We start from the raw sequence: 22,330 nt of genomic DNA, 5'->3' as shown, positions 1-22,330 counted from the left end.
TTTAGTCACTTTTAAGTGGCACACTGTATTATTCGTTTTGAGAATGAGAGTGATGTAAGAAACCATTTTCTAAGCTTCTAAAAATCGCAAACTTCAGTAAAATTCCTAAACTGCAATTTACTTGCCCTATAAATGTTTACCGTTTTTTTTAAACCAAACCAAGGCAAGTATTACAATTTGGAAATGTAAAAAGACAAAAATGTACTGTGAGTTGGGTGGCAGCTCATTTGTTTTGCGAAAATTCAACCAATACCATTTTAGAATGTAACCTCTTTACCTGAATTTGATTGAGTGCTACCTGTGTGATCACCTGGCCTAGTGCACAGTTCAACCCCAGATACCTTTCATACCTACAACGTGAGGACTGGAGCGAGGGAACCAAAAATGTACTTGCTCAGCATATCGTCTGGGATGGAAAATGTTCACTGTGTTAGGGAGAATTCTCACCCAAGTGCTAATTCCCTCTACCTTAGAGCCCTCCAGCTCTTTTGCTATATTTTGGGACTTTGAACTTTTCATTTTCAATGTGTTGTACTTTTGTGTTCTTTGGATATGGAGTTTTAAACAAATCCATAGACATCATCTTTTTCTTGGGTGTCACACAGCACCTTCAGTGCAGTGGCACAGGGGTGTATTTCAGACTCTGGGACTGACTACTGTCTCCCAGAGAAGGTAAAGTTAAATTGACTTTGTTCGTCTTTTTAAATTCATAGACCCAGCACACACTATCTTCCTATAGAGTGCTGGAGGGGTTGCCTAGCATCCCCTGTGTCTAAACACTCATGTAACAGTCAAATGTTACCCTTTCCTGTTGAAAGGGCTGGTGGCAGTGGTTTTAGAACAAACTACCATGACTTTTACCGACCGCGAACACCGGTAGCTAAAAATCGGGTCAGCCATGTTTTCCAATATGGCGTCCAAGACCTATCTGTAAAAACAGACTCCGGTCAACTTTTTTCGCCGTTTCTTTTAGGAAAGGTCCTTATACTGTTTGTCTCTGCGTGCCAAACCAGGTTCAATGCCTGGCGCCTGAGTGTCTGGGGTGGACAGGATGGGAGGGAGGTGCTCGAAACTCCCTGTGCTTAGTCTCCTATGAGACCTGAATGCACTCTGGTGTGATTGGCTCGCTGACTGTCCGGCAAGGACAGCCACCCTGCTGGGTGAGTGACAGCTAGGCTGGAATGAATGGGAGAAAACTGTTTAAAAGCAGGTCTCTGGGACTTGGAAGTCAGAGTCGACCACTGGAACGAAAGAACCGAAGACGAGCTGAAGAAGACGACTGCTGCAACTCCTGGTCCACCGTTGAAGCCCTGTTGAAGGTCCGAATTGGCTAAAACTCCCTCGACAGAGAAGCCCTTCAAGGACGACTTCTTCCCTTGAGCTGGTGGGAACAACCAACGCGCAAGCCACCTGGACACCGTCTCTATACTGGTCGAATTTTCTTCAGAGTGCTGTTGAAAACCGGATAGCCAGTGAGAAGGATACCAGTTTGTGGACTTTAAGGCACTCACACCTTAAGCCGATGTTTTTGCCAAGCTGTGGCCTCTTCCATGGGAAGTGCAGGAACCTCCCAACGTCCTCTTTGTCGCCACGAATGAAGCTCAGGAACAGCGAGATCTGCAGCAACTGCCAGGAACAACTGCCTCAGCTAAACTTTTTCTTCATTCTAAGGTACTGTGCAAGTGCAGTAAAGAAGTCCTTTATGCCGCGGTGAAAGTTTGTGAAACTTTCCCAACTTTGTAGGCTTGTTTTCCCCTAAACCGACATATAACTTTTCTTCCGGCAAACTACTTCTAAGAACATTGGCAAAGACTTAACCATTTACTACCAGATCTGAGCTATCCTATCCAAGACCCTGAACCATTGACTTTGGCACCGGCCTATTGAATTGAATTGCTGGTTGTAGTGAACTGAAACTATTTGCCCTACCTATGAAAGTAATTGTGCTTTGATTTTCATAACCTTTGTCTTTCTACCCCTTTTGAAAGTTACTGAAGTGCCATTTTGCTCCCGCTTCAGAGGAGCCTAACTTGTTCAGAAACGTATTAGTTTAGTATTGTAGTGTGTTATTGTGTGATATTGAGCTGCTTCTTACTAGTGGAATGTTTTCCAACTGACTGTGTAAATAAATCTATATTCTTTTACCAAGAAACCTTGAGTAAGCGTGTGTTTGAACCACTGTGATTGCAAGTCCTTTGTGTAACATCTTATACTGCTCACTTCCCTCTTGAGATAAGTCTGACTGCTCAGCCACTGCTACCACATAACTGTGTAGTACAGGCTTGTACCAAAGGTGAAATTGTACTTACACTTGTAGTCTTAATTGTGTGTAATGTTCCCAAAGGGTACTGCATGTGATTCTGCCTAACACACTGCAAGGCAACAGTGTGAGGATTTTTTGCAAGCATGTTACTAACCTTTGAGCACTGTCTCATATACCTGACTGCAGATTGACTTTTTTCTTTGTTTGCTTCTGCAGCCCTGATTTTAAAAAAGGATGCAGAGAGAAAAGTAGAGTAGAAATGAAAAGGAGTGCAGGGGGAAAAAATGAAAGAGTAGGAGATGCTGCAAAATGAGAGAGAGAAGGAGGAACAATATGAAACAGCAGGGCAGACAAAGGGCCTCATCACGAGTTTGGCCGTATCCCTTAAATGCGGCGGTAACGCTATTACCGCTGCATTTAAGGGTCTGCCAAATCACGGCCTTCGCGGATTTCCCCCCAGCTCTGAGCTGGGGGCAAATCCGACACATTTTTGTCAATTTTCGGCGCTAATACCGCTGGCGGGAAATCCACCGGCGGTAATAGCACACAAATTCCCCACTGGGCTCAATGGGGAATGGGAAATTGCTGAATGGGCCCAATGGGGAATGGGCACTAACCGTTCCGCCAAACCCGAGATCCGGCGCTAATAGCGCCGGGGGTTTGGTGGTAGGGCTAATAGCACTGGCAGTAATACCGCCGGCGTAACCGCCCAACTTGTAATGAGGCCTAAAGAGTGATGGGGACAATTTTAAGTCGAATAGTGAGATAGTATGTAACTGACATAAGGAAAGGCGACAGTCTGCTTCCAACTCTAGTCAATCATGATGATGTGATAACAAATATTGGCTTAGCCTGTTAGTTCACAGCAAGGCATCAGGAAACAGGTCTGTCAACAAAAAATAATAAATTAATGGTCGCAGCCTCAGCCTGAAGACTAGAGTCGAGCTGAACTATACACCCATTTCCTTTTTCTGTTTCATGATTTTGGGGATCAGTCCCCATGGCAGGGTTCGAAGCTGCCGGGAGCTGTTTAGCTCCCGGTTATAGCCTAGAGGAGCCGTGGTAGCTTGACAACAGTAGCTACCAGGAGCCAATATTGACTCCCCAGGTAAACTGGTGCCAAACCTCCCTAAGTAAAATTAACCTAGTGTGATTGGGAGAGTGCATGGAGGGGCATTATAACAAATGTATAAAACATTAAGGGCCTCATTATGAGTTTGGCGGTAATTTGGTGGTAAATCTACAGAATTAGCACCAAAATCATTTACTGTTACCACCACTTGGATCCGTGGGTTTACCACGTGATTACAAGCGGTGGTAGGGCGTTGTATTTACCTATTTTTAGATTTAGGGCATTGTAATTCCCCATATTTGAAGTGCATGGGACGTCATGGGGATTTTTTCAGATTTCCATGCAGCAAATACACTGATTTTTGGCGGTAAAGTGGCTGATTCATCTCCAGCTTTTTACTGGAGGTAAATCCCCCACTTCACCGCCCCCCTCCACCCAATGCAACGGCACCCGCCTGCAGACTTTCATGGAAGCACCAGCACCGTTATTAACAATGCCGGTGCTTCCATGGTCCCCATTCCAAATGGAAATGGGGACCAACAATTACTGCCACCTGACTTACCAGACCACCAGGGCTGTAATGCCCCGGTGTTTCTGAGAAGTCAGGTGGCAGTAAATCATTACGAGTCTGGCAGCAGCCTGACGAATTTACTGGCACGGCTACCGGCGGACTAGTAATGAAGTCCAAAGTTTCCATGCCAAACCCTTGCTTTCAGGACGTGTCAGGACTTCTGGTTATAAGTAATTATGTAATGTTTGGTGGAAGCATACCTACAACATCTGGGCTGCCAGGGACGGATTAACCTCTCAGCGCATCAGTTTTGCACCTGGGACCATGATCTAGTGACCTTGAGGGTGGAAAGATCCATTTGAACGTTGTCACCATCAATCAGGAAATAAGGGAAATAAGGGAGCTATCCTCCCGAGAGCTGTCTCGGGAGCATAGCTCAGGGGCAACGTGCTCGCATTGGAAGCAAGACGACAGAGAGCAACACAGGTTTGATCCCCGGGTCCGCGCTTAGAAACCTCTGGGTATGAAGTGTGTTATAAATAAACTATCATATACCTCATAAAGGGTAAACTGCGACTATCAACAAGGACAGCTATTGGAAATCCATGTGATATATCCAGGGCTTGAAGTGGGTTGGGGCTAGCTGTGGCTAAGCCCTGTCAAGCTCAGTAAATTGTTTCTGAGACAGGCCCCTGCCAGGACTCCATAAAGTTCCCTGCTAACCCCAGCTCACCAGGCTACTAGAAGGCAAGGCTTATTTGTATTTTTTTTTTTTACAAACTTTATTTTAGGAAGAAATGGACAACAGAAACATTTTATTTTATTTTGGATTTGTAGAGCCTACTGCAGCCCACAGGCATTGAGGCGCTATAAAGGATACTTAAGAAGGCTTGCTTGAGGGTTACAATAAGAGGCCCAGGAATAAAGCTTAATGACAGTTGCTTACAGGGTTAAATTACAAAAGTACAGTATTCTACATCCCATAGTGTGTCAAATTCAGTGAGGTAACATATGTAAAATATCACACATGGGGATAAGCCCTTTAGACAAAGAGCCTAGTTTTAAGGCCTTGCGGGAGGCATCATGAGACTCAATTGATCTGATCTGGTCTGGGAGGTTGTTCCAGAGATTAGCGGACATTTTTGGGAAACTCGAACACCCAGCACAAACTCTTTGCATGTCAGAAACCATGATGGGAAGCATATAACATTTCACACATGACCAGTAATTTTTTATTTGATTTATTTTTATGTTAGTATTTGTATAGCGCGCTACAACCCAAGGGCATAGAGTTGGCTTCCTTCTTTGTATCATGTATTCTTCAATGTCCATAACAGGTGAAGTGATAGAGGTCTTTCATTGTTGGTCAGTTCTGGGTTCCCTTATCGTATTGGGTCCATTGTCGTTGAGTTTTGGCTGTTTTCAGATAACAGAGAATTTGCGGAGCACCATTGGGCTGAAATAGTTCTGTTCCTTATCTGCCACAAATTCATGGAATGGCAGCCAAATATCTTTGATAAGTACCGTTAGCCAGAGCCATCACTTTCTCCATTGCAATCACTCCCCATTATCTCATCCACCACATAGCCACCATGGGTCTGTTAAGTAGTCAGCTGGAGACAAACGAGGTTTTCTTTCACAGTGGTTTATTGCACAACAAATACTGGTTACAGATCACTAAATTTAGCCAACTGATGACGGTTCTTTTCACCTCATAGGCACAGGCGTTCTGTCTTACTTTACTTGCAACTGCCTCTGCTGGCCTTAATTAGTTCCAAGATAACAGCGAGGCGATTACAGGCTTTTCACCCTTCAACCTCTCCGCCGGCCTTGAAAACGAAATTAACAAAATGTCAATAGTACACACATTCACCACTCTGAATCCTTCTTCTTAGGCGGCCGTTTCTCTCCACTGGGAGGTCTTGAGCTTTGGACCGGGTACGGTGTCAATCTATGAACTTTCCGCTTACTACTAGTAAGCCCATTCGTAATCTTGGCTGGTCTCACTCCACTCGGGTGCGGCGTCTCTCGCCACGCTCTGCTCCTGAAAAATAAGACGCTGCCTGAGTCTCTTGGAGTTGCATTTAATCCTTATCCCACCCCTCCCCCGTAATCAGCCGCATGTGTTCTCAGCAACGGTTTTAACACACCTGATTCAGATTCCCCACCTCCTCCCTGCTCCGTCCACTGTGGGCTAACCCTGTACTTTGTTTGTGTTTGGGCGGTTTTAACATAAGGAAACCCGGTTCTCCCTTTCCTTTTTCTCCTTTCTTTACCCATCGGTGTGCCTCTCCCTTGATGCAGTATTTCGTAGGGCATTTTGGGATCTGTAGTTTGTCTCTTTTCATTGATGGCCAGCACTTGACGGGACTCTTCCTCAACTCCCTCCTTTCCCCCAGTGTCCAGGGCGGCTGCCACTGCTTCCACCTCACAGGGTCCCTTCCTGTTTTTCCAAGAATGGGCTAAAGTGATCCTTGTTATCGCCATAGTTTCATTTGTGCTCTGTTAAAGACACTTGGACAAACCTCATGGGGCTGCTGATAGAGGCGCGGCTCCGCTGTATTCTTCGCGTGGCTCCTTCTGTGAACCTTTATAATAAGGCACTTAGCAGCTCCTCATGATGGATTATGCACGGGCCTAATGGCAGGTTAGAACCATTACTGCCCGTATGAAACATGTTAATGTTGATTGTTCTTTTGCTTTACTGTTTGTGTCCTGTCCATGGTAAAACTTAACAGCAACAACAAGTGGAGGGAGGACTGTTTAATGTACAACGATGAGGTGTGAGATGGATGAAAGGGGGATTCCCAGAGAGAGAGAACATCTGTCAGCAGATCAAAGGGAAGGAAGGCTACACGCAGTGCTGAGCGTCTCTGGGAGAGTGCAGATGTCTACCCTCTACTCCACCAGCAGTGCCCATAATGTCTCCTTCCGGGTCCTCCCATTCTAAAGCTTAGTTACAGCTATGATCTATTTATAAGCATGCCCTTCACTGAAGTCATGTTAAAACAAGCAATGGCAAAGTCAACAGTTTTGGCTTGTTATGCATATCTTGACACATTTCCAGTAGTGATCTACTATTTGGTAACTATTTGGCTCTGTCCGAATACTTAGGTCAACTATTCGGTAGAATTGCCTACGTGTCTCAGGAGGATAGCTCAGCGGGAACGTGCTCTCCTTGGAAGCAAGACGACACAGCGCAAGACAGGTTCGATCCCCAGATCCGTGCTTAGAAACCTCTGGTATTAAGCACGTTATAAATAACCTATCATATCATGTTAAGATGACGTGTGTAAGCAAACTCCCAAAACAATAAAACGGTACCCAAAGAGGGGTTACCAAAAGAAAACGAGTTACCAAAAAAAGAACAGCTAGTGACAGCCCTTTGCGGAAACATATAGCAGTGATGGACAGACATTTTAGCTATCCTTTGCTATTGCAGTTTTTCATTTTCAATTTTGTGGCACTCAGGACATTTTTTTAAATGTGCTGTAAATCACTAGCACTCAACTCCCGCCCACCCGCCAGCTCATCTGTTTCACCCACCTTGGAGCCACAGACTGGTGCATACCTCACACAGCCTCAGTCTTACTAAAGGAGCCAGCACGGCAGGCTGTGGGTACAGAAGAAAGTCAAAGGGAAAATGTAGGAAACAGCCACACACATAGCTCTCAACCTTTTTCGATGCAAAGGCGGGTGAAATCACCCGATTTTGTGTTTGGCGGGTGAGAGGCCCATTGAAATGAATGGGCGTGCACGAGACTTGGCGGGTGACTCACCTGTTTACAAGGCGGGTGACACCCGCCAAAAGCGGGTGAGTTGAGAGCTATGCACACAGAGCTCAAGTCTCCTGAGTCAGCACTGATAAGCTTCCACTTTCTATGTTGTGTTTATTTAGCCTCATGTGAGACAGTATTTTTTAGTTTATAAATATAATACGAGATTCATCACCCTCCTTACAATCAGCGGTCTCAGTTGCCAAGCCCACTATATGCCCATTCACTTCAATGGGCTCTTACCCCACCCCAAAACAAATCAGGTGTTGGAGTCAAAAAAAGTTGAGAGCTATGCTAGAAAGCACAGAGCATCCTTCTACACACAGGCAATCCGGATGTGTGTAAAAGTCAACGAACTAATTAGTGGGTGTGGCCTTCCGAACGTGTGGGCTGGGCATGTCCAGTGAAGTAGGTCTCCAGTTGTTTCATTTTGGAATGTAGGCAGGTATGCCACCCCACCCCTCCTCCCAAGAACCCCCAGCTCGAGTTTCAGGCCACTTAAGGTACTGGACATATCACATTAGTTAATGGGGCTGGTTAGGAACCCTGCATTAAACACTGAGTGCCTCAGAACACCGACATCGTTTGGCTACCGGAGGGGAAACCTTAGATGGCCTCCTATTTCTTTGGGGTGGAAAACAAGCTCTTTCAAGATGGCCGTCTAATAGCCCCAGGGCCCTGTCTGCTAACTGTCCCTCTTCAGTGTCTAGACCCAATCTCCGCTCCCTCGTGCCGCACAAACTGGCGCATGCGTACTACGACGCACTCCCCGTGAGGCTCGCGGCTCTCCTGGAATCTGTGTCACTGGGGCACGAGGCTCTCCCTGGGAATCACATGGGGCTGCCGCGTGCCGACCTGGCCGCGCATGCGTACTGTTCTGCACCTTGGCAAAAAAAGCACAGCAAGGGTTGGCAGAGGCGAGTACTGCAGAGCTAGCAGAGCAGAGGGGAGGAAGGACGTGTTCTGGTCCTGCTCAGCTGGGCGCAGCCCTGGAACCTTCAGCGCGGATTTGTATACCTATAGGGACCTGCACTCAACATATCGACGTACACCCGGCAACTACTAACATCACCACTATATGCACATAACAGGGGCTCTAGGTAAAGGCGTCAGTGTACACCACCTATACCTTAAGACACAAGAGCTTGCACGAGGGCACGGGCATACCAGGGGGCTATGCACACAACACAGACCTGCTCCAGGGATTCCAACACAGCCCGAAATCACCCCGGCAGCAGGGATGTCCATATAATACCGGGACTTATCAAGGCGATCACCTACACACAACGCCGGGTTCTGCACCGGAAACCTACCTGCAACACACGAACCTGCAACAGAGATTACACACCTGCCAACAGTAAAGTATGCACAAAAGGAATCTTCTGACAGCTAATGCAGTACAGGGGATCTGCACATAGCACGGGCATTTTATCTGCACACAGTTAAGGACTCTCCACCCAGCACAAGTGACTTGTCGCAGGGATCTGCACAGAGGTAGTGGCTCTGCAGCAGGAATCAACACAGCCGAGTGCTCTGCGCCAGTGCACAGGGCGCGGACAACCAGCAAAGGTACGGGTTGCCGTAGAAACACCTGCGATCTGCATGCTATTGCCGAAAGCAGCACACACACCCTAGGGAAGAACCCCTCTTGAAGCTGCGGAGCCATGACCAGCCTGGATTCCAACAATACGGGTATGTTCTTTAACATCATAAATAATTAGATATGTTGCATGTGAACTGCGGGGTTTGGTGCAGGGCTTGTGATCTCAGGCCACCATCCGGGGCTGCTGGGTGATCTGAATGGACTAGCTTGAGATGGGCACCCTTTCACCAGGAAATGGTTTTAATATGTGGCATCGGAGGCTAGGGTGATCTTTCTTCGGGATTTCATTCTGGCACCTGCTACTTTTTATATGACTGCATCAGCGGCTTGTGTGGTTTCTCTGACTAGAACTAATGCCTCGTGATCTCACCCTGGCACTTGGGGCTTGCGATCTCGCCCTGGCAAGCATATGATCCTTCATTGGTCACTTCTGGCAAGTTGTGAACCATCATTGAGGGGCTGATGGGGTGCAGACCTGTCGACTTAAACTGTCACCCGCCAGAGTCTGTTGACTCACCAATTCCCTTTTCTGTCAAAGGAGTGCTAAACCGAAAAAACAAAATCCTTGACCGTGAGCTGCCAGTTGATTATCAGATCGCTGGACTTATATTGGGCCCTGTCAGGGGGCATAGGGCTTCTAGGTGGTCCAGGAGGCGTGTGAGCTGGCAGGGAGCTCTGTGAATGATGGTTGGTTATTGGTTTGCGCCAACATCTTTTGGGTTATGAGGGTGGAGGTTTGCAGGTTGTGGATGTGCTCTGCATGTAGTCTGCTTATGCTTGTGGGTTGTTTGAGGGCTAGGGGGTTTGTTTGCTGCCCGTTAGCTCTGAGGGGGTGCCTTATCTGTCAGCAGGGTATAGAGGTCTTGAGGGCTGCAAGCGTGCTAGAAGGTCTTTTACTCTGTCCATGGATTCTGCCTGCCCGTGAGCGGTCACTTGGCTCTAAATGATTTATGAACTATCCCAAGGGACTCCCGACCGGCCAGTCGACTCTAGGGGGCTTTTGACATGTCAGCAGGCTGGCTATGGGAATTGGGCCTTTTGGGCGGGCGATACGCTCTGGGGTTTCACGGGCTCTTAATGGGATTCCATAGAAACTTGTGGGTTTACAGTGATCATTGAAGGTTCAGGTACGGTCTAGAAGCAGTGGCTATAGGGTGCGGGCTTCTGAACTGTAAGTGGGTTTTGGAAGCTAAGGACTTGGTACTAGGTATTAGGGTAATTGGCTGAATACCGACTCTCATGCCAGCTGCCAGTGTTTGAAGCCTGTGAACTTGTGGTTTGTGAGCTGTCAGTGGCCCTGAGACATTACTTGCGATCTTTCAGTGGGCTCTGGTTGTTCTTGACCTGTAAGTTGGGAAATTTTGACTTGAGGGTTGACAGTGGAGTTTCCATTGACTCGTGGGCATGTATTTGTCCAAAGGAGTCCTGTGCAGCCATTTAGTTCTTCTGCATTTTGGGCCATCAGTGGCTCTCACGGTCCGGGGTTGATGGCCAGTCAGGTCAGTGTGTTCCTTGGCATATGAATACTCACTGTGGGCTTTGGCGGGGGATTTGCATTGAAGCATCAAAGGGGGCTGTCAGTGACTTTCTTACCCACATAAGTGGATAGAACAACATTTGCAGGCTGTCCCAGGGTTTCCCACTGAAGCTTGGGGGCAGACAATGAACAGCGGGGGAAATCGTTGGTCAGCGAGCCATTGACTGCAAATGGCTAGTGACTTGGTGGGTTCCCCCGGCTGCCAGTGGAGCGGGGTCTTGTGAGGGACTCCCTTGAAGCTCCTGTCCTGGGTGTGTGCTCTATGGCTTACCAGATACTAGTGGCTAGGAGACAAACTACTTCCTCCCCAAGTTTCCCAGTTCCATGCCTGACACCTCGAGCCAGTTTCTGTTTTTTGCTTCCAATTGCATGCTGGAACTTGTATCGTTATTTTTTCCATTGCAAGGGTGGGCCCACAAGTACGAGCACACGCACGGTGCAAAAAACTGCATGGAACTGTTAAACTTGGCAGCTATGCGATATTGCTCGGGGACAGTGGCCTGTTGGCTGACTTGTCAGTGTTGGGTGTAATAAATTGGCCGATTGGGACTTGTGTATAATTGGCTCATGAGCTGTCAATCGTCCGTACTTTATTGACCCTTGTTTTGGTTTTAGTTTGTAACAGCAGGGAGTCTTTGCCATACATGTACTCATGAAAGACCAGAGTAGACTGTGAGTACACAACAGTATACCGCGTACACATCGGATTGGGGATCATTACCTCATTTAACTGCACTGAAAGATCTCTGGCTGAATTGGGTCCTGGTCTTTCTTCTTACTCCAAAAGCTGGGGGTCCTCGTATTTCTTTTGTATAGCAGAGGGTTCTTTGATTAATATTCCGTGTCTTCTTTTTTGCCAGTGGTCGAGTCTGTCGTTGATGTTTATGGCCTGCTTCTCCTCACATGGAACGCTCGCCTTGGCCACGTGCACTGTTTGTTTTCCTTCGCACGCAGTGCCCGCCTCCAACCATTGGTTGGGTCGCACTGACCCAACTCATTACATAATGAGCGCGCGCTGCGGCCCCGCCCTGGCTTTCCCGTAGGCCGCCTGTGACGTCACCTACGCAGGGCTTTGTAGTGCGACCGAGGCCCCTCCCGTAGTAACACGTTTGTCATCGGGTTGTTGTTAGCTCCTCCCAAGCCCTATGGCTAGCCAAGCCACGAAGTCGGCTCTTGGGCGGCGGCAAGCACCCAGCGGGTGGGGCCAATGCATTTTCCCACACCACGTGCGTCTCCCGCACGTGTATCGGTTACGGCAGAGAGCTTGGAGTCGTCTGCGCAGGCGCAGCCTCTCACACTTGAGAACAGGCTCAGCAGCTGTGATCTTCATAATGCAGAAGAAAGCCTACCTTCAGAATATACGCTTTGCATGTGTCCCTTGCTCAAAATACACACTATAAAATGTGCACACTGTGCAGTGCCTTAATTCAGAACAAGGGCGCGTGTAACCAAAGCGAGCGAGGGGGCACCGCTTAGTAGTAATTTTAATATTTTGTAACTTAAGTGATATGAGTGTTAACAACGTTCTTCCAGCGTGTTTGGAGTTTATGCACATCCATTTAACCCAAAGTCGCCACTACAACCCCTGCTCTGTATAAATGAGCCTGCAGGTAAAAGAGGAACCAAACTTGTATTAAGTTCTTACTGAGGCACCGAGAGAGAGAGTGTGCACACAGCATGACACAGTTTGATGTGTCGAAGCCAGGATTGGACTGGTCTCCTGGTTTCAAATGATAGGGCGTCGCCAGAGGGGTGTTGGGGACGGGGGCGTGCCCCCTCTGAAATCTTGTGCCCACCCTACCTAAGGTGAGCAGTGACCGTGTTGATTTGTGACACTAAGGCACCTGTCTGCATAGCACACGGCAAATACTCTCCTTTTGTCTCGAAGCTAACCGTGATCGTGGTATGCATTCTGGCATAGGTATGAACATGAGCCACTTCTCAGGTGTTCCTGCCCCACTACTGCACAGTGACCTCCATAGTGTGCAGAGCAGCTTGCAGCCCCTCCCATCAGAATGTAGTGCATGAAACTGCTAATGATGGGCCATTAGTCACTGAATAGTTTCGTGCCTCATTCTGATGGGAGGGAAGGTGCAGTGGGGTGTGAGTAGTTGGTGTGCACAAAAGCCTCTCTGCAGGAGTGCTTGTGACGTCACACATTAGCTTTCATAGGTGGCCCTGCCACTTTTGTCTGTGGCCCCCCTACTTTTGTCTTTGGCCCCCTCTGTGCCCCTCCTAAATTTGATTTCTGGCGACGCCACTGGGTATTTACGAAGTCCAATGGAGGAGCTTTACAAAAGGGGCTTTTCATGGCGGAGAGTGGAGGCTTGGGATGGTGAGTGGAGGCTTGGGATGGTGAGTGGAGGCTTGGGATGGTACCCAGTGCGATTAAAATGAACAAAAAGAAATGTGGAAGAGCTGCTGCAAGACGACAATAGCAGACATAGTTTGCTGTACGTCAAGACAAACCCAGAGCTATTGGTGGGGGTAGGGGAAGAATAATTTTATTGCCTTCAGATAATTCTACAGAAGGTGAATTTGCCTGCTTTTTGGATAACACCTGCATTAGTCAGCTCCCTTATCCGCCAATCCCCTTGCCGGACGATAAACGACAATCTTATTGTTTTACCCGCATTTTCATTTCTAAACGTTGATGGGTATGCTGTAGCCCTGAATTAATCAATTTTGACGAGTAAGTCCAGTGCAATTTTAAAATGTTTACATACTGTCGGGAGTATATCCTCCTTTATCTTCTGCTGTGGTCACATAAAAAGGAGTCTTCCTTTGGTCCCTCTTGAGAGGTACTGTTGAGGGGCAGGCTCATGAAAAGGTATCTTTCTGGAGCAGTATTCTGGAGAAGATTTTCCAGACCGTCCTCCAGAAGCAGTATCTTTCTGTCGACCGGAAGAAGAGGGTCTAGGAAGTGGTATGTGCTCTGCTTAGATTGGGCTGTGTGTATTGGTGCTCTTGAAAACGCAGACCACCACACAAAAAAGGCAAGGGTGGTTTGCTGTCCAAGCATGAGTGACTCGGAGGAGAGTGATGGATAGACGGAGGTGCCTAATTGTTGTGGAAGAATAATTTTGGGATTTTAAAACTTTAAGTGCCTTCGAAGAGCGGGTGACTGAGTTAAGGTTGTCATTTCCAACACCTGCAAACTTGTATGGGTTTTGTTGCAAAGAATTGTTTTACCATAACTGTCGAAAAACAGTGGCCTTGTTTTTCCCCAGGCGGGAGGGTTTATGTGTGTGTTGGAAGATCTATGCACCCACCTACGTCTGTGAGTTCCACAGTTTTTGTTTGGCCAGAGCACTCTGGAGCTACTCATAGGTTCGGCCCTCAAAGGGCTAAGGGAGTGTAAGGCTGCCATATTTTATAGCAGTTTTAGCCAAATCCTGCAATAGGGAATTGTCAGAAAAGCTATTTTAGTTAGTACATTGATTTCCCAAATATGGACGCCTGTCCCAATAGAGAAAAGAAGCGCTGTATTTTAATGATTTTATTATATGCGAAGTATACATTGCTTCACTACTTCTGTTGCAGCATGAGTGATCGAACACGTTGTGTACGAGCGCCACAGCAGTCCCCTGCCACTGCTGCTGGAATAGCTAGTGTGTGATACAGAGAGCCATGGGAGCATCGTCAAAGTTCCAACAGAGACTACAGCAATAGGATAACTGGCGGGAGACATGGGGGGGAAAGGGGGTGCAGTGAACAAAACAGGTCTCACAAATTATGTGAGAGAGAACACTGCTAGAGGGCCAACCAGGCCTCTTCGTGACATCAGATCTGCGATCAAAATTAGCACGCAGTCCGAGGCGCTTCTGTGATCCGAGAGGAGGAACTGGAATATCCTAACCAAGAGGAAGGCACAAATGGCTGTTGCAAAATCCCTGAGGACTGAGTTGTGGATGAGGCAAGTGGGTCCACTGTACCAGCACATTTCTCAGAATATAGGTAGGAAACATGACCTTCGATCACCCCGCCAGCCTGCCACCATCCGCAACCCCCTTTTTCCTTTGAGAGTGGCAGACATCCATGATGGCCTAGTCTGGCTAAAGGGTAGGGCTCAGTTTTCTGAGTCCCTAGAATAATCTGATGCCCCTTAGCCTTTCCATCATATCAACACAAGCCATCCGTCTGCATCGATGACGAATGAGGATGGTTTCCCGTGTGAGCCCTTGATCGGGAGTGAGCCAGCAGCGCACTTACACCGAGACTCTCTAACCTGACTTGCCTAAAGGAGATTGTACCCAGCACTCTACCCAATGATTGTTGCTGTCCTCCATTCCTGCCTCAGTGACACAAGCCCATTTCTACATTCAGCTCCCCTCCTATGTGCATTGTCATGTTGGCGTGAGAGAGAACATGTTTATTGACCGCAGGGATAGCTCTGTTTTGGGACTGGCTCCTCTTTAGGCAGACTCTGGAGAGTAACCAATCCTTGTTAAGATTACTTATTATTACTAACAGCTTCTATTTTGGATTTCTAATTTGGCGGTTCAAGGGCAGGACCAAGTTTTAGTGCAGTCCTTTTCCAACTCTTCCTCCGACAGTATAGCACCCGACTTTCAGTAGCTTACTGGTTACAGGAGCACCTTCAGGTCCCTGTTCCCTACTAGCACTCAGTGTTCTTAGACTCGGTGTTCAGTCGCGTAGCTTGGCGCTCATAAGCTTTGGTGTTCAGTAACCGGGGGCTTTCAGTTGCACTTTGGCATCAATGAGTGGTTTCTGTAGTCTGTGCCGTATCGTGCACCATTGAGTAACATGCACCGTTTATTAGTACATTGGATTCGGTAGCACATAACGTTAAGTAGCACCCAGTTCTGAGGGATGTTCATGGTTTAATAAGCGTCGGGTCCAGTAATACTCAGTATAGAGTAGCATTTTGCATTCCGTAGCGTAGCACTTTCCACTTGGAAGCTCCTGGTATTGATTAGCATTCAGCTTCGAGTCGTAATTGGTGTTCGGTAGCATTTGGCACGGTTTTTCATTGATGTTCAGTAGCACTGGCTGTTCCTTAGCAATCACTGTCGATGTATTGTTTGGAAGTTCTTTGATGCCTTTAATTGTTTATTAACACTTTGTATCGAGTAGTAATTGACATCTGGTAGCATTTGCTGTTCAGTGGAGCTCACTGTTCTGTATCACTTGCTGTTAGGGGCCTTTGCAGTTGACTTTGAAAGTGTTTGGTATTCAATAACTCGTGGCGTGCAGTAGTTTATGCTGTTTGACAGCATTTGGCATTGGCAACCATCCATTTGGTATTCGGTAGCTCGTGGCACTCGTAACACTTGGTGATCAGTAGATGTTGGCATTTAGAACTTCTTGGTGTGTAGTAGCTCATTGCTGTAAGCTCTTATTTAGCTACCTGTGGTGTACATAAGCTCTCCGCCCTTAGCTTGTGTCATTTAGAAGCCGTTGGTGAACAGCAGCTCATGACATGCCAACACTTGTTGTACAGTAACTCTTGGCATTTATAAGTCTGTGGTGTACAGTAGTTCACGTAACTTGCCTTTTGTCATTTAGAAGTCCTTGGCGTACGTAGCTCAAGACTGGCTAATAGCTGGAATTCAGCAGCACTTTGCCTTTATATGCTTTGGTCTACAGTAGTTTCTGCCACTTAGCTCCTGTCATTTCGAGGGCCATGGTGTACGTAAAGTTGCAGTTAGTAGCTCTTAATATTTCGAAGCCAGTGGCATACAAAGCTCACAGATCCTACCTCTTGCCATTGTTGTTCAGTAGCTCTTGCCATTTTAACACTTGGTGTTTAGTATCTCTTGCCATTTAGAATCCCTTGTTCAGTAACTCATGGCAGTCTAAAACATCATATTCCTTACGCTTGCAGTCAGAGGTCTCCTTAACCCATTGGTAGAGGAAAGCATGAAACCGCGTACCGATATATTTTGGTCTTAACACTCATAAATGGTTTAATAGGAAAACTGCATAAAATAAATGAAAAGAGGACCTTGGTGTTTCTTTTGCTAGGCTACTGCAGCAGTCTCTATCTCTGCTTTGGCAAGAGTCTTAACTACCATGTGCTGGTATCCAAAACAAGTCATTTAGACTTCTCCTTGGGTTAATAGCTAAAGACCACGTTACGTATCAATTGAAAGCATTGCACTGGCTCCTCCTAGATGCCCGGAGGACTTGCAGAACTATTTGCAGTATCCGCCAAGCCTATTGGGTCACCGGCCCTATGTACCTCTGAGAAACGGGTATACAGTACTGGCCTTCTAGGATCTTAAGATCTGCCTTCTGCCTGTCCACGTGGCAGGCAAAGACAGCAAAAGAATGCTTGCTGCTGGCTAACCTTTGGAACATATTGCAGGCGTGATTCAGAAAGGCTCAAGACTTTAAACAAATCTGTCCCCTATAGGCCAGTGCCCCCTGCTTTCCTCTCAGGGCTGCACCCCATCACTATTGCAGTTGTATGAATTACTCATCAGCCCTTGTTTTCTTGAATTGTCCTTGTCATGTTGTTCCTCTTTTTGCACCCCATCTCCCTCGCACTTTACCCTCATCCCGTACATTACCTGATCTGAAGGTTCCAAAGCTGTGAGCATCGGCTCTGTCCCCCCACAGCCCCCTTCCTCTTGGGGCGTGAGATAGCGACTGCGTCACAGCCGGCACCATATAAATCAACGGCTTAATGCTTTGTTTAAAGCCCTTGGCATTCAGTAGCCCTCGCAGCTCATTAGTTTATGGTGTTATGGAGCACTTGCCGTTCAGTAGCATAAGGAGCTAAGGCGTCCTTGGCTCCCTGTAGCACTCGGCGGAGTGGAGGCTTGGGCGTTCAGTAGCACATGGCACCCTCGCTCGCTTGCCGTCTTGCAGCACATGGCTCCGGGCCATGTGCTCGCATGGAGACTGCGATGTAAGAGCAGATTACACGTGCTCTCCCTCGAGTCGTGCTGACCTCTTCGCTCCACGTGGCGTTGGTATTACGCCTGCTGAGTGCCAGCCACTTGCCTAAGCCAATTGAATTTTCTTCGCCTCGGTCACATCTCTGGTGACCTTTTTTTTGTGTGTGTGAGAGAAGATACTATCTAAGCCCAAGGAAGCGAAATGCACCAGAGCGCCTGCTCAGCGGTCATTGATACGGCTGTTACGTGAAGGGCTTTTTTTCCCTGCAAAATCCCTATCCTGCATTTGATAAGGGAGGCTATGAAAGCCCAACTTCTGCTTAAGAACGTAGATTTGGACCAAATTTCGTCAGCCTTTTCACCTGTGCTTAGCCACGTGCTCTCCCTGGAGGACCTCACTCTGGGATTGGGTAGTGCCGAGTAGCATCACAGCCCACCCTGGTGGGTCTAGCAGACTACCGGTAGAGTGCACAGTACCCTGGTGACCCTGACTGAGAATGGACAGAGTGCCGCGTGCCATCGCCTGACTGCCTGCCTGCCCTGGTGGTTCTCACCGGCAATGGGCAGAGAGTGGTCCATGTCGTCACCTACCTGCCTGCCCTGGTGGATCTCACTGAGACTGGGAAGATAGTGCTGTGTTGCTTGCCATCTCCTGCCAGCCTTGGTGGTTCTGATTGTGGGCAGACAAATGCTGGCTCCTATCGCCCCCCTAATAAAAAGGTTTGGGGTGGAAACTGGGTGGAGAGCCCTGCATTCAGCCACTTACCCCGTGGAGAGCGTCCGACTGAGGATGGGCAACAGGGTATTGCTACACATTACCTGCCATTGCATGTGCCCCCCCCCCTCTGAAGATGGGCAGCCATTGCTTTAGGTCTTAAGTCTCAGTGGATAGTGCCATCATCTGCACCCTGGTGGGCCCGATCCTCCCCCCGACCCTGACATAATAGTGCATTCTTCCCTCTCTTCCCCTTTGATGGCAGCCAACTTCATTTTTTTTACCCTCTCTCAATATCAAGATTAGGTTTTTTTTGTGTCACATTTTTGCTAAAAGGCGAATTGAAGCTGAATTTCATCTTCCTGCTGAATGCAGAGGTTTCCGTTCTTCCCGAGCGCACCATATGAGCTCAAGATGAACTCGGCCAGCTCAGTCCAAGCCCAGGGTGTTCCCCTGGCTATCCTCAGGCCTGACCCGCAGAGGAATGCAGGTGTCCTAAGGGCGTGCACTGGCCTTGTTGAATGGGGCAGGGATTTCAGCTAGAGAAGGAGGTCAGTTCGCTGTAGCAAGCTCCACCTCGGTCACTTGCCTGAAACCTTGCCGGTGGCGTTCCCCGTCCGCGGCCTTTCACTGTGCTCCTGACGTGGCATGTTGGAATTACTCGTAATACAGAACCTGTTCTCACCACCAGCTAACCCTCAGAGGGTGCCTGTGGATGCCACAGCCCTCCCTCTGCCTGGTTTCGGCACTATATGCGTAACTCTCTTTCAGAGCTGAATATTTATTTATTTGAATTTATAAAGCGCACAAACGGCCCTGGGGCATCGTGGCGCTGTTACAGAGGGGTCACTTAGATACAATGGTACAGAAAAACAGATACAAAACAACAGTTGTGAAGACATTCACAAGCTATGAGTGGGCATGTTCCAATGTTACATGGGAACTGCCTGAGATTGTTAATGGAGGGGAGGTCTAGTTGAAGAGCTTGGTTTTCAGAGTTCTTCTGAACACTGTGAAGGAAGGTCTCCTTCCTGAGAGTGGGGGGCAGAGCGTTCCAGTATTTGGGTGCTAGAACAGGAAAGCTTGCGCCTCCAGCTTTGGCTCTTTTAAAGGTAGGGACAATGAGCTGGTGGGAGTGCTGGATCTGCTTGGGTCTATTTGACGTTGCATGTGCATATGGCACCACGTGTAAGGATTTCGGGCGTCTTCAAGATAGCCAAATACCAGGCAGGTGGCAGAGTGTGTAGCCTGTCCACTGCCCAATAGGACGCAACCAGCTGTGCAGTGTTGATGGCTGGTGTACGCGGTGGCGGCATGGCTCAGTGACACGGGGAAAGATGGTTCTAAGCTGAGGTAGGCATTTGGGGGTGGCTGGATAGACCACACGCCCAACAAAAACAGGCAAATGGGGCCCACGTGTTAGCCGCACAGGTTTGCGACTCTCCTGTGACAGAATCACTGTGCTAGAAGCAGCCCGCATAGAATATGGGTGCATCGCGGGTGAACTTCACCCCCTTTCTTTCGATCATCCTTAATTCGATCCACTGCCATGATTACACACACACGTGCCCCTACTACTACAAGCATACACCCTCCCCTTCAACCCCGCCCTGCGCTTTTACATTTGTTTGTGTCCTTTATACCCATCTACTGCGTCACTTATCCTCTCGCCATTTTTCAGGATTTCCTTTGCTCCACAGACCCTCACCGGGCAAAGGGCATGATGCACCACTATCCGTACACGGCTCAGCACCATGGAGACTTCTGTTATATGTCACACCTCCTGGGAGCATTGTAGCTTCCAGGATTTGTATAATGGTCATATGGTGCTAACCATGTGACCAAGCTAATAAAAAGGACGAGCAGTCGAACAAAGAACTGACTCCGGTGTGATTCTTTGGAGCACCATGCTGGTGCCACACCGCATGCAGCAGGCCCACTGGCGGGGTCCTGCATCAGGACGCGGCCCCTGCCGGGCAACACTGTCCCCATGGAATGATTGCGCTGTGTGACCACGGCTATTGGTGCAACCCCAGCCTGGGTGCCCCCAGAGCTGGGGATGCAGTGAGCTGGGTGCCCCCAGCCCAGGTTTTCCTCTCCATTGATCCGGAGTGTGTAGGGTGCTCCCTGCTGTGTATATGCTGCGTGGATGCAGCACCATCGCTCATGTCGGATGACCCCGACATCTGCGGTGGCCTGCTCTGGTGATCCGGGAGCGGGCCACAACAACCGCTACACAGGAGATGAGCGCAGTGTAAAAGATTGTTAACATAACATATAACGGAGAACCACCATGTTGCAGCAAGCGATGAATGCCAAGAAGTGGAATATGTAGTACAAGGCATGCATTGCTCAAGTAAACATGCGCCACCAACCCTTACTTCACACACTTGTCAGAGTAATTGCAGCGGCTGCTTACATGAAGGTTTAATAATGCTATGTAACATCAGCGCAATGATGACTAATAAAAAAGGGGGGTCTGGGTGTGGGTGTGCATGTTACCCTACCCTAAAAAAAAGGTGCTTTAAAACAGCCGCTGGATGTGTTGGGCGTGGCATCAGAAAATGTCAAGTGGTGGGGGATAAATTGTATCAATATGCATGTTGAGTATCCATGTTTTTAGGTATTATAACTAACTCGTCCACCATTTTGTCCCCCTTAGGCGGAGTCATCTCCTACGTTGGCTCCAGCGGCTCGTCGCCGAGCCGGACCAGCCCCGTCTCCCTGTACAGCGAGAACTCCAACAGCAGCTTCCAGTCCGCGTCACAGGCCTTCCAGCCATACTTCCCACCCTCGCCCACTGGTTCGGTCACCCAAGAGCCCCGCTCGGGGTATGGACAGGGGTCGGGCTCTGGTGAGGAGAGTTCCCCCTCATCCTCGTCCTCCTCCTCATACAGCTTTGGAGGGTCGCCTGGCGCTCTGCAGGTGGCAGTTGACGATGGGAGCAGGGTGTCCCCAAGCAAGACCTCCAGCAGCATCACAAGTGAGTGGCCGATTCCCACGCCTGGCTATAGTTGGTGCCAGTGAAGGAAAGTGGCAGAGCTATGACTGCACCCCTTTAAAGCAGTGCGGGATTTGGATGTGTGATGTGCAGGGGTGTATGGGAACTGTTTCTTAACTAGTACTCACAGCAGCTGACAAGTTGGATTTGGCGATAGGGGATAAATTGCACGAATAGTTCGACTTTCTGCCAAAGTAACCTGAAACGGAGTTGGAGGCCGTCCATCTTGGTGGAACAGTCACTGGTTTCCCAGAGAATGAACTCTGACCTACACGTGCGACTTCACTCCTTGTGTAGAATTCTGTTGCCATCTTTCTTATGCCGGGCACTAGGCTCATGGTCCATACCTCCGAATGGCCCTGTTAGCTCCACATGACCTCTAAAGGTTGTGCCTCCCCTCTTACCCCCCCCGTCCCCCTCCCCCGCCCCACAGAATCTCATGTAGTGGTGGATCTTAGACATGACAGCCACTAATCACGAGACGCGGTCTCTCGGCTGCGCCTCTTCTTCTCACGTCGTCGTTACGTGCTTGCCGTTCGTCCCTTGATTTCTCTGTTCTCATTGTGTGCCTGGTTCTTCTTCTCCAGTGCTCTTGCATGCTCTTGAGATCCCCCAGTCATCCTTTCTTGCCTCCTATTCCCCCCTCGTTCGCCATGCTACTCCAGCACAAACACAGAGAAGCTCCCCAGCACAGCCGTGCGCTCTGCAAAGACACACAACATAACATCACATAGCCTCTTGTGCCTCTCAGCCTGCCATCTTGCACCATACTGCGTTTCTGTTTTGTGTTTGCTATTCCGCTTGTGGCCACTGTTGTACCCCTATTTCTCCTCCTGGTTTACCTCACCTGCTTTTGTTGCCCCAAACATGAAATGGTCCTTTGTTGTACCCCCCCACGTTCTTCTCTTTTGCCACATACCTCATCTTATGCTCACTTTTCCTCTTGTTATCTATGTCCTCTGCCTGAGCCAATGACTTCCCTGACT

The 22,330-nt window shown here is 48.5% G+C and overlaps 1 protein-coding gene and 1 long non-coding RNA gene across 3 annotated transcripts in view; one reads left to right on the top strand and one right to left on the bottom strand.

Annotated features, from left to right (window-relative positions):
* LOC138521737 (uncharacterized) overlaps positions 1-11,897 on the bottom strand; it is a 184,908-nt gene extending 173,011 nt beyond the window's left edge. Inside the window, exon 1 of the long non-coding RNA XR_011283105.1 lies at positions 11,484-11,897. This is a non-coding gene — a long non-coding RNA (uncharacterized lncRNA). The remainder of the gene's footprint in view (positions 1-11,483) is intronic.
* The window catches only part of NR1D1 (nuclear receptor subfamily 1 group D member 1), a 57,946-nt gene that overhangs the window by 22,670 nt on the left and 12,946 nt on the right, over positions 1-22,330 (top strand). The window contains exons 1-2 of one of the 2 annotated variants that reach the window (XM_069634781.1): positions 8,429-9,314; positions 21,006-21,326. In XM_069634781.1, coding sequence (XP_069490882.1) covers positions 9,287-9,314; positions 21,006-21,326 — 349 coding nt within the window. In that variant the 5' untranslated portion in view covers positions 8,429-9,286. Of the gene's footprint in view, positions 1-8,428; positions 9,315-21,005; positions 21,327-22,330 lie in introns of those variants that run through there. The other variant, XM_069634780.1, reaches the window with a different exon arrangement.

The sequence above is a fragment of the Ambystoma mexicanum genome, chromosome 13 (assembly GCF_040938575.1).
Source record: "Ambystoma mexicanum isolate Mex_15411 chromosome 13, UKY_AmexF1_1, whole genome shotgun sequence".
Taxonomy (NCBI): Eukaryota; Metazoa; Chordata; class Amphibia; order Caudata; family Ambystomatidae; genus Ambystoma; species Ambystoma mexicanum.
Note: the sequence above shows the minus strand (reverse complement) of the source record. Positions and strands in the feature narration are given on the sequence as shown.